This window comes from Eschrichtius robustus, chromosome 16, assembly GCF_028021215.1.
Source record: "Eschrichtius robustus isolate mEscRob2 chromosome 16, mEscRob2.pri, whole genome shotgun sequence".
Lineage (NCBI taxonomy): Eukaryota > Metazoa > Chordata > Mammalia > Artiodactyla > Eschrichtiidae > Eschrichtius > Eschrichtius robustus.
The window spans coordinates 71,544,418-71,557,221 of record NC_090839.1 but is presented as its reverse complement, the minus strand read 5'-3'; the positions used below and the strand labels follow the sequence as shown (position 1 = coordinate 71,557,221).

Sequence of the window (12,804 nt, the reverse complement as noted above, 5' to 3'; positions counted from 1 at the left end):
GTTAAGTGTCTGTGGAGTCGAGTCACATAAACCAATGGAAAAGGTACAGATTCTAAGACCAAGTTAAAATGCAAAAACATTGACAAATACTTCAAAGTGAAGAACTGTGAACAAATCTGATCAATGAAGCTACAAATAAAAGCAAAGTAACAGAATAGGATGGAATGAAAAAATCTAACATGTATCAAATACCAATACTGAGATAGACAAGGTTGGGCACTATCCTTTAAATTACGTTATTTAATCTTCACAACAAACCTCAAGGTAGGTATTAGCCCCATTTTTACAGATGAAACACTAAGCTTAATGAGAGGCTCAGGTAATAGGGGCTGACCCCTATTTCAAAACAGGTCAGCCCTCAAAGCCCATGCTCTTTCAACAAAGCAGTCCGGCCAGAGTCTTGCTTATTTCTATTTAGACTGATGGGAACTTTAAGACTTAACATGTCTAATTTAATCTGAACAATGACCCTGAAAGAATGTGAGAAAGTTGCCAATGGCTACCTCTCAAAACCCACAGGCTTAGCTGTTTTCACAGGAGAATTCTACCAAATTTCCAAAAGCGGATAACCATAATGCCATTTAAACTGTTCCAGAGCATTAGAAAGAACTTAGAAATTATTTTTTACAAAACCAGCAGAACATTGATACCAAAACATGACAAAGATAACATCCTCCAAATAAAAGATCAGATCAGACCAACTATCATTTTTCAATAATATTAATGCTAATATTTTTATTTAGAGTTTTTGTAAATACAATCTAGTGGTGCATACAAGACTATTCTGCCTAAGCCCAGAGATGCAAGAGTGGATATGTATTAGAAAAGTACTATTAATTTAATAAGCCAATGGAGAAAAAACCCTATCTCTATAGATGTTGAAAACACAGGTGGCAAATTCAACATTGATTCCTGATTTTTTTTAAGCTCTTAATAAAACAGGATTTTTTAAAAATATGTATCTCAAGCCAAACAGCAATCTCAAGCCAAAAGACAGAATCATATTTAAAGTATTTTTTCATTAAAGTAAAAAACAAAGCAAAAATTTCCACCATGTTTTTCTTTAACATTTTCTGGAAATAACTACAAATTCACTTGCACCAAAAAAAAAAAGTCTAAAAATGAGAAGGAAGTATTAAAACCATCTGCAGATGCTATAACTGTATTAAAAAACCCCAAGAGAATCAATGCTGAAAACTATTGGACACACTAAAATAACCCAATAAGGTAAATGGTTACAAAACTGGTACACAGACACAGACACACACACACACACACAAAACAACTGCTTGTCTGTGTATGCATAATATCCACTCTATGATGGGAGAGCCATTTGAGACAACATGGATGAACCTGTAGAACATTATGCTAAGTGAAATAAACTAGACACAGAAGGACAAATACTATATGATCTCACTTATATGTGGAACTGAAACAAGTCAAACTTGCAGAACCAGATAAGAGAATGTTGGTTGCCAGGAGCTGGTGGGTGGGGGAAATAAGAAGATGTTGGTCAGAGGATACAAACTTTCAGTTATAAGATGAATAAGTTCTGGGGATCTAATGTACGGCCTGGTGACCACAGTTAATAATACTGAACTGTATACTTTAAATTTGCTAAAAGAATAGATCTTAAGCGTTCTCATCTCACACACACACACACACACACACACACACACACAAAAGGTAACTATGTGAGGTAATGGATGTGCTAATTAACTTGATTGCAGTAATCATTTCACAGTGTATACGTACACTAAATCATCATGTTGAACACCTTAAATACAAAAAATGTTTGTCAACTATATAAAGCTGGGAAAATTTTTTATTTTTTTAACCATGAAGGAAGAAAAATTCCTATTTATTATATCTCACACACACACCATTAGAATAAATCTAACAAAACTTGTGCAGGACCTTTATGAAGGAAATTTTGTTACTAATGAACATAACTGAATAAATTGAAAGACATCCTATTATTAGCTAAGAAGACTCAATACTCCCTAAATGAACCGATAAATTTAATATAGGGGAACTAGGCAAGTTAGTGCTAAAGTTGATCTGTTAAATAAATAAGCCAAGAAAAATCTAAGAGAAACTGATTAAGAAAGACTAGTGCTATGATACTAACAAGTATGATAAAGCTACAGTAATTAAAGTAGTTTGGTATTGGCACACATATAGAAGGATAAATCTTAAGAGAACAGAACCAAACACATTATAGGACTTTAGTCTATGATTTAGGTGGCATTTCAAAGCATTGGGGAAAAGATGATTACTCAATAAATGGTGTTAGGATCACAGTGTAGCTATTTGGAAAACTCACTCTTTAACAAGCAGTTCCACTCCTAGAAATGTATCATCCAGATAACCATAAACCTTACTTCCTTCAGCCTTTTCCCTACATCACCCTCTAAGAGAGGCCCTTCCCTGAGCACCCTCTTTAAAATTATAGCGCCCAAGCCCAGCCCCCAATTCCAAGAAGCCCCTGTTTTGCTTTTATTGTTTATTTTTCTCCATAACTTTTATCACCAACAACATGCCATTTGTTTACGGTCTGTCTTCCTCATTAGAACATAAGCTCCATGAGGACAAGGATATTTGTATGTTTTTTGCTCATTTATCTCCAGCATCACTCAGTAAACACTTTTTAAATGATAAAGATATTCTGTGGCATAAGAGTATCCCTTCCACCTTCACTGCAAGCTCAGTCTCACAGTGTAAATATGCTCAGGGCAGACTCCCTCCCCAGACCTGCATCACAATCGTCCTGACCTGCCTGCCAGTTGCTGGTTGGGCAGGGCATGTGCCCCCATCCTTGCCGATGGGAAAAAGTGAGATGTGCCAGGGAGATTTCTGGAAAAGTTTTCCATCACTTTAGAAAAAAAAAAAAGTATGGGAGAAAATGCCTCTTTCTTTCCAAGACTCTGTCACGCCTACACATGATGCTTGGCGCTGCATCAGCCATTTTGTAATTGCGAGGGGAATGTCAACACACTGAAGATGAAGAAATGAAAGCAAGTTCTGAACTTCAGTGGACACTTCCATCACTGAATTAACCAACCTTGGAATCACTTTTCTAAAATAAACTCTTAATTTTTAAAAGCTACTTTTAGTTGTTCCTTCTGTTTCTTGAAGCAGAAGACATCCTGATACCTACTTACACGTGTGCAAAAGACTTGCCTAAGAATGTTCATTTCACTTGTAAATATTTATAAAGCAAACTGCTGGTATCTAAAAGTAATAAGTCAACAGAGGCCTCCTCTAGTAAAGTTACCAAATGCCCAGCAGTGTGCTGGTAAAGGTTTACCAATCAGCTAGAAGAAGGGAGAGACTATTTGTAGAGTTTGCCAATTTCCATGGTGTAAGTACTCCCATTGAGGTCAATTTCAATAATGGCCCAGTTTAACAACCAGTTCACTAAATTCCTGCCAAGATAACAATCAGCTCTCCTGAGCCAGTAAAACCAGCTCCAGCACACCACTGCTTACACGTAGTCAAGGATGTAGATACTTACGTGCTAGTAAGGAATAATTTCCTAGACATACTTAAGTGGAAAAGGGCAATGAAACTATTTATAATGGGCTTTAATTATACAATCAATTTTTTCATGTTCACACATATTTGCATAGACTATCTTTAGAAAAATATTCAAGAAACCTGAACAAGATTGTGTAACGAGTGGATGAGAAACCTCATTTTATACTCTCTTGCAAGCTGCTTGAACTCTTTTTTACCATGAATTACCTTTTCATAAAAATTACAATTTTGAAAAATTAAACATCACTAAATTTTCATTTTTGCAAAATAAGTCTCCTTTTCTTGATTACATACTTTGCCCCTTTTTGATGCTTAAAACAATTCTCACTAGATTTAATAACCCCCAACCAGAACTGGGTCAGTAAACCAAACAAACTGAAATTAGAAAGATACATTTTGCATTTTTTTCCCTAAATTAACCTAAGCAACAAAATTGCTGTGGTTCAACTTCAAGACAAATCAAAAAAATTACACAAGTAATCATTTCATCTACAACCGCTTTTGTTAAAAAATAAATTGAGCCAAGTGTGAAAAGTACACTCACATATCCTTAAACCAGCCCCATATACATGAACTCACAGCAAGATCACTTTGCACCTCCTGGGTCTTCACACAGTGTCACATGGAAATCATCAGGATCTAATTAGTGACTTAGAGAAAGGAAGCAATAATAGAGTGCCACAAGCAGTCTACAAAACTTATAGGTCACTAAAGGTCACCCACAGCAACAAGGCTCCGCCTCTCAGGTTTGCTATGTGTCACACACCAGACTCCTTGGATTCAACAGGCAACTGTGCAACCACAATCAAGGAGCTTGTTTTCAGTCCTTACTAGAGACTGCCCTCTTGTCCAGTTTAACTTCTTTTCAATTTTTAGTGTCAGAAACACAAGGAAATAAAATTCATGGTGAGATTGATGTTTTTTCCCTTGCTCTTCCACCTTCTGCTATGCCAGGAAGTAGCATTAAAGTTCCATCGTGTGGTTGCCCAACAGGACACAGGAAGCCTGGACCTTACAACCTGATGACTAGTGATTGCAATGCAGTGAGATGGAGCTGAGGTTTAGTTACACAGGGAACAGCACTGAAACAAGGTCAGGCTGCTAAATAATCAAGGACAACATTTACCAGGTTTTCCCCTATACAATACATATATGCGCTATATGGGCACTCACACATTAAAGCAGTTTTTTTCTTTACCATGACAAAAGGATTCAACACAGGAATGTAAAAATGGAGAAGTTAGATGGGGGAGGGGACATCTATTCTATCTATTCTCCTTCCCACCCTCCTATGTCTAAAGAATTCTCCAGGGCTTCCCTGGTGGCGCAGTGGTTGAGAATCTGCCTGCCAATGCAGGGGACACGGGTTCGAGCCCTGGTCTGGGAGGATCCTGCGTGCCGCGGAGCAGCTGGGCCCGTGAGCCACAACTGCTGAGCCTGCGTGTCTGAAGCCTGTGCTCCGCAACGGGAGAGGCCGCGATGAGGAGTGGCTCCCGCTTGCCGCAACTGGAGAGGGCCCTTGCACAGAGGCAAAGACCCAACACAGCCAAAAATAATTAATTAATTAATTTTTTAAAAAAAACAACTCAATTCGTAAAAAAAAAAAAAAAAAAAAGAATTCTCCATTTTCCCCACCATCAACACAAACCTAAAACCATTTGGCAAACGTTAAGACAAGCATTAAATCAGAAGGGACTAAGACCTGAGGGAGAAAAAATAAGAACAAGAAGAAAAGAAGGAGCAAGTGAATGGCAACACAAATCCACAGTTATAAGCAAACTTCAGTGTTATTCCTTAAGACACAGATTTTCACAGGTATTTGATAACTACGATGCTTACAAAATACTAATGGATTTCTTAAAAATGTCTACAAGCTCTTAGACTTTTTGAACCCAGAGCTGAACAAGGCAGTAAAAGAGAAAAAGTAAAGATTTAAAAATATTAACATGTATTACTTATATAATAAATAATTTTTACATTACTGTACAATTAACTTATGAAAATTCAAAAGAGGTTTAAAGTCATAACTTTCAACATGATCTAAAATGCAAACCACATAAGCTAAAACCAAGTATGAATTAATGTCTCTGGCCAAAAGTAAATATGAAGCAATATGAAATCAAACCATTTCTTCTGAGATATTCTTCATTCAGTATTGCTGAAGAGCAAGACCATGCAATCAAAAAACCAAAGGTCAAAGAAATGATACATGCTGGGACACAAATGGTCTTCAAAAGGAAAAAACGGATAACAACAGCATTTATCATTATTAGAGTCTGGGACAAGAGATGTAAAATATGAAACAGCTGTAACATTTGGCAGGTATATTCAGGTAGATTAAAAGGCATCATTTATTGCTTGACTCAGCTCATAAGCTAATAAATTAGTGGTGAAGGCTCCATTTAAAAGCATTTTAGGCTTTCAATCTTGAGCAGGCAGATCCATCTATTAATTCTTACCACTGCAAAGGGAGTACTAGAGTTCTATAAAATCCACATTAAGACGAACATTAACCAAGGTGGTATTTTACATGGGTTAACTGTACTCTGTTAAATTCCAGGCTATTCTGAGAAATACCAGTCCATGTCTAATTGTGCACAGCACAGAATCACAAATACCAATAAACACCAATTCTGGATAACAGGCTGGTAAGTGGGTGACCACACTTACCGTTTTCCACATAGGGATGAAAAGGTAAGACCAGAGCAAGGATGACCCTGCCTCTAGTTGGCTCCAAGACACTTCTGATATCTTTTAACAAAGTCAGGGGCTGATCACAGCGGTCCAGCAAATTCAAGCAGCTGATGACATCATACTGGAACCCTGTATTCTGCCATTCATTTATACCAAGCACTCTGCAAAAATCAGAAAGATACAAACCCTCTTAAAGACATCTTTAAAAATACTTAGATGCCAGTAAAGACTTTAATTTTGTTTTCTAAATCAAAGTAAGTTCAAAAATCTTCATTTATAATTTATATTTGCAATAATAAAATGGCCATACAAAAGTAAACAACCATATTTCTTTAAATTTAGCAATTCTCCTATTTCCAAATCTCAAAACATGCAAAATTTCCTTTATAAGAACTAGTATGTTTAATAAGTATGAAGATATAAGATGATAAAAATGGTTATGAAACTAGGGCATCCAATTCTTGAACATCAGTTAATGAACAAAGAATCCTACTTTTACATTCACTGGAATGTAATCGTAGAATACATCATATATTCATGTTTTCTATTCCTAAGGTCCCTCCTATTTTTAAGAATGGCTAGGAGTGGTATAAGATAATTTCCATTTACGTCTTTTGAGCACATCTCTATTCCCAGGAGAGAGATACTATTTCATACTCTAGAATCTTCATATCTAAATAACTATATAGAAAAAGATAAAGCACAGGACATCCTATTAAAATGGTAAGTGAAGAACATAGTTAACACACCACTCTCAGCCCTCAGTATCTCATGAACACACAATCAGTCTCTCCCTCCCTCTCTCTCATCCCTGTCTTCTCTCACCCTAAAAACATTTCTAGTCCTTTACAATGTTTTACTCACAGAGAGGAGGAGTCCTTATATCAAGAGGCTTTGTTAGCCACACCATTAAGGCAATTCTATAAATTACTCACTCCTGCTTGGTTATATACCAATCAGAATGTGGTAGGTGAGGCATGTTATGATAGAGACAGGAGGAAAAGGAAACAGGAAAAAGGACCTTTGGTAAACAAGTCTTTGATCACGCTCAGCAGACAGAGATATCTTAAGAAAATTCTAGAAGCATAATGAGGACTGTTTAGGAAAACTCATAGTATAATGACATTTTAGAGCATTTTTGTATAGCAGAATAAAAAGAAACACTAACTACTCAGGTGCATCTTCTTTTCAATCTAGATTTTTTTAAAAACTAAAGCCTCCTCCCAAACAAAACTGACAAACTTCAAGGAGCTAGGCAGATTTCTTTGTTACTTGGAATTAGGGCATTAGAGCTCCAAAATCACTTTGTTGTACCGAAATTGTGACTGCAATGATGATTTTAGGAGCTGTATTTAGCTCATTTAAACTAGAGAGAAGACTCTACTTTCAGGATAAAAATGTCATCAATTCCCATTTTAAAAGCTGAAATGAACAATTAAAAAGAAAGACTTTATATATTAATACCTTAGCCAAACAGCCAATTTAAATTCATAAACTTGCAAAAGACAAATTATATATTTGATTTAAAAAACCAAAAAAAAAATTTAGGCCTGATCTAAAACGAAGCAGAACCCAACATCATCAGCATGTTTTAACCTAGAATAATCTGGGCTTCCCTTGTGGTGCAGTGGTTAAGAATCCGCCTGCCAATGCAGGGCACATGGGTTCAAGCCCTGGTCTAGGAAGATCCCACATGCCGCGGAGCAACTGGGCCCGTGCGTCACAGCTGCTGGACCTGCGCTCTGGAGTCGGCGAGGCACAACTACTGAAGCCCGTGCGCCTAGAGCTCGTGCTCTGCAACAGGAGAAACCACCGCAATGAGAGGTCAGCGCACCACAATGAGGAGGGGCCCCTGCTCGCCACAACTGGAGAAAGCCGCACGCATCAGCGAAGACCCAATGCAGCCAAAAATAAATAATAAATAAATAAATAAATAAAATTTTTTAAAAAATCTAGAATAATCTCACTAAATCCATCTCAGAATTATTTGAGGATAGGTAGTTTCCATGTTGGTAATTTTGAAAGACAGAAACACATGCTCATAACAGAAAATTATAGGCTTAATATCGGGACAGTTAAAACTATACCTATAGAAGTCCAACTTCATCTTTACTTCTGTTTTGTGATTTCTACTTGTAAACTCAGTTCCACTGATGAAGACAAATTTATCAGCCCCACTCAAACTGCATATTAACCCAGGAATCCTAACAAGTTGTTAGAATTTTCCTCTTCTTATGAGAAAAATGAAAGAAGTGACTTGTCCAAGGTCACACTGTAAATCTCTAGCAGAGTAGAAATTACAACTTGCAAACTCTCCTAGTATGTTATTCAGGTCAATGAACCTGCTCTCTCCATATAAGGTGAGAAAGAACCTAACAATCAGTCCTTGAATAAATGCTTCCAGGGTGGTGGGTTTAGAGTGAATGGCCATCCCTTCAGTCTCCAGTATCTTTTTGTTAAAAAAAGAAAATAAAGAGGATATGAACACGAGAAATAGAATTAACCACAATATTTTCTTTTCCTTTCAAGAAAGATCCCTAACCTATAGATAATGGATTAAAGTCAAGCATCTTTCAAATTTACATTAAAGATCTTTGTTCTCTGGTGTCAAAAATGTATACACAACTCCTTCTGAACTACCCACACGTGAACTGCCCATGCGGACTTAATTCCAAACCCGTCCACATTACCAGTCCGCAACTTGCCACACACTTGTTTCCTCCAACATCTACAAACCACCATTCAGATCATGTCAACAAATTTTCACATTAACTTTTGGTAAAGCAGACTGAGGAAGGTAACCATGCTGCCAAAATTTCCTTCCTGCCAAACAACGGTTTTTATTTATTGTCATTTGAATTGTGGAATTGTTCATTAGTACACACAATCAAAAAGTAATTGTATAATCCCTTCCTAAGTGTCTATGGCTCTTCCAAAACAGCATTTCTAACCCTAGAAGAAAGGCGTCTGTTCAGGGGGTTATTATTTTCAAGAAAGTGAGTTAAGTAATAGTTTACCTTCTGGGGGATTTAAAATACATTTTCCTTAGAGAAGTAACAAAGCAATCAGTATTTTGATAAATCCTAAATAAAAACCACCAGCAATGTAGAGAAAAGTTATTGTTTTGTTTTAAAAATCAAAGCCACATCCTTAAATTTTACAATCAGGTTTTCTGGCATAAACAATAATATCTTGGCAAAACAGAGGGAAAACCTGGCCATTTTCTGTTTTATGGTTTTATTTCAAAAATGACATCAAGAACCTTTATTAAAAAGCCAGTTTTTCATGAGCCCAGATATTGAAGAGAAACAAAAAACAGCTACCTCCCAAAAAGAAGCCAAAAAAAACCATGGAAGCTAAAAGTCTGCCCTGCCATCATGGATTACGCGAACCCTAAACTTAGTAAGATACCACTTGCCCGTTAAAATGTCAAACTGTACCAAAAGTTGCCACTTTTGTGAATACGCTTCTATTTCATACTAATAATATTATGAAGGGAGTGTCAACCAGTATAAATTCCCTATCTAAGTCAAACTGCAAACAGATTTTTACATATGAACTATTTATTAGGGAAAAAAAAATAAGTTGTTTTGTTTTGTTTTGGCTGCTCCACGCAGCTTGCAGAATCTTAGTTCCCCAACCAGGGATTGAACCTGGGCCACAGCAGTGAAAGTGCCGAGTCCTAAGCATTGGACTGCCAGGGAATTCCCAATAACTAAGTATTTTTTATATGGTGTACAAGTTTATCAGGTAACATAACATGTAAACTCTACATATATTGAATCACTAATTCAAACATCTGAAGTCTCACTGAAAATTCCTTTTGGGCACTTAGTCTCAGAAGGGTTTGAATGTCAGGCAAACAAGCAAGGCCATGGCCCAGGGTAGGTGGGCCTCCTTCCATATAAATCCCTTTAAATACCTGTTTACAGTAATCTTCCCTTCCCCTCCTTCCTACTTGGTCTTCTCTTCCCCAGGCTAAAAACGTCCATGTTTTGCCAAAGTTTAAATCTAATCCTGCTCCAAGAGCTATGCTAATGCTCTGTCTCTAGGGTTAGTCTGTTCCTAAGATAGTCTCCTACTTAGGAACTTAGGTGGGTAGGAAAGTGAGGGAGTACATAATTCTCTCTTTTCTTTCTAAGCCTAAGCCCAGCTTCAAAAATATCAGAGAAGGAGGCAGGCTCTACCTCCACCTCCCCCATTCTATACTCAGCACCGTCTTCTCCCATTCAATAGAATCCGTACTGAATAAAGAATAACCTTCTTCCTAAGTCTCTCAAGCAGCAGATGGTCTAAAAGCCAAGATTTGACACTTCACATCCATTTGGATGGATATTATCAAAAAAACAGAAAACAACAAGTATTGGTGAAGATGTAGAGAAACTGGAACACTTGTGCATTGCAAGTGGTATGTAAAATGGTGCAGCTGCTGTGGAAAAGGTATGGCAATGCATCAAAAAATTAAACACAGACTTACCATTTGATCCAGCAATTCCACTTCCGGGTATATACCCAAAAGAAGGGAAAGCAGTGACTCAAACAGATATCTGTACACCCATGTTCATAGCAGCATTATTCACAATAGCTAAAAGGTAGAAGCAACCCAAGTGTCCATCGACAAATGAATGGATAAACAAAATGTGGCATATACATACAATGGAATATTATTCAGCCTTAAAAATAAAGGAGATTTTGGCACATGCTACCACATGGATGAACCTTAAAGACATTATGCTAAATGAAATAAGCCCAACACGAAAGGACAAATATTGTACAATTCCTCTTATTCGAGGTTCCTAGAATAGTCAAATTCACAAAGACAGCAAGTGGAATGGTGGCTGCCAGGAGCCAGGGGGACAGAGGACTGGGGAATCAGTGTTTAACGGGTACAAAGTTTTAGTTGGGAAAGATAAAAAGGTTCTGGAGATGAATGGTGATGATGGTTACACCACAACACAAACATATTTATTACTACTGAACTGTATGCTTAAAAACGGTTAACGTGGTAAATTTTATGTTATGTATTTTTACCACAATTTTTTTAAAGTTTTTTTAATTAAAAAAAAATAAACAAACAAAAAACAAGATTTGAGAATGCCAGATTCAAATTAGGGAGCAAGTCCCTACATCTGATCTCTCTTCTCCAAGCTGTCTCTCACCCACCCTTTTCCTTCCTACAGTGCCAAAACCTCTAGATCAGAATAATACTGCCAAGGAAAGATGATTTCTCTCTCAATTTCCACTTACTTGTACAGCTGACCCTTGAACAATGCAGGTTTGAACTGCCTGGGTCCACTTATACACTGCCCATATTTTTCAAAGGTAAATACTACAATACTACACGGTCCATGGTTGGTTAAATCCGCAGATGTGCAGGAACTGCAGATACAGAGGGCTGACTATAATTATACGTGAATTAACCCCTGCATTGTTCAAGGGTCAACTGTAATATGGAAAGATTTTTTTTTAATTCCTCATCATGGAAATTGTTTCTGATTTATATTCTTTAAATAATATAATCTCAAGAAGAAATACATCTAAAACCAAGAAATATACTCTAAACCATGTCTAAAAATTATACCTGTATTTCTTCTTCTGAAGTTGCCATATCATAGTTTCAGACAGCTCAGTGGCATAAATTTCTTCAAAATGAGGGCTCATTATTTTTGTGACTTCTCCATCTCCAGCACCTAAATCAAGAAGTCTATGCGTTTTCCAGTCTGGATTAATTTTAAGCAGTCTCTGAAACTGATCTGGTGAAAAGACAAACATTGAGCCTCTTCCTAGCAACCTGGAAAAGAAAAAAGGACAAAAATGCATGACTCTATACAAAATAAGCACTTCCACCCAACATCCACACAAAGTAGTGACTCAACACCAACAGCCTTTTGAACTTACAAAATGTTTATTTTATAAGATTATATGATTAAAATATATATCTTTTATATGATTTATGATTAAAAAGCAAAGTTAATAAAATAAGAAAACACCTCTAGATATCATTGTCTGTCTTTGAGGCTGCAAACAATACACCAAAAAGAGTGGGGAAAGGAGAGGAATAAAAGGTGGGAAGGGAAGAAGAAATATATAAGAAATTAAAAGATGAATGTGAAGAATTTAAGTCAAAATAGGAAGGAAAGATGGAAGGAGTAATAGAAAACATGTATATCGGTTTAAAAAAATGACAGGCCAACAGGATCAGGCCACAACACTAGCCAATAACACTAAGCAGAAAAAGCAAATAGGGGAAAAGAGCCATTTAGAATATGAAACTGAACAATGAGTATAAAAAATAGCTCTAGATATTAGATTTTTAAGAGACACTAGAGAAAAGAGGAAGAGTGGTCTTTGTGGTATCAGTTAATTTGCATTTAAAAAGTAGATTCATACTTGTGTCAGTTTGTATGTTATACAATTGGCTGGGTCCTATTATTTCTAAAAATCCTAAAAAACATCTAAAACATAGTAATGCCTTTGAAAAAAGAGGAGTTAAAATGGAGATCAAAGAGAGCTCTCATAGGGCTTCCCTGGTGGCGCAGTGGTTGAGAATCTGCCTGCTAATGCAGGGGA

The 12,804-nt window shown here is 36.7% G+C and overlaps 1 protein-coding gene across 2 annotated transcripts in view; it reads right to left on the bottom strand.

Annotated features, from left to right (window-relative positions):
* METTL9 (methyltransferase 9, His-X-His N1(pi)-histidine) overlaps positions 1-12,804 on the bottom strand; it is a 45,044-nt gene that overhangs the window by 16,088 nt on the left and 16,152 nt on the right. For both annotated transcript variants that reach the window (XM_068524812.1, XM_068524813.1), the window contains exons 3-4: positions 11,816-12,025; positions 6,211-6,395 (exon numbers count right to left, since the gene is read on the bottom strand). In XM_068524812.1, coding sequence (XP_068380913.1) covers positions 6,211-6,395; positions 11,816-12,025 — 395 coding nt within the window. The remainder of the gene's footprint in view (positions 1-6,210; positions 6,396-11,815; positions 12,026-12,804) is intronic.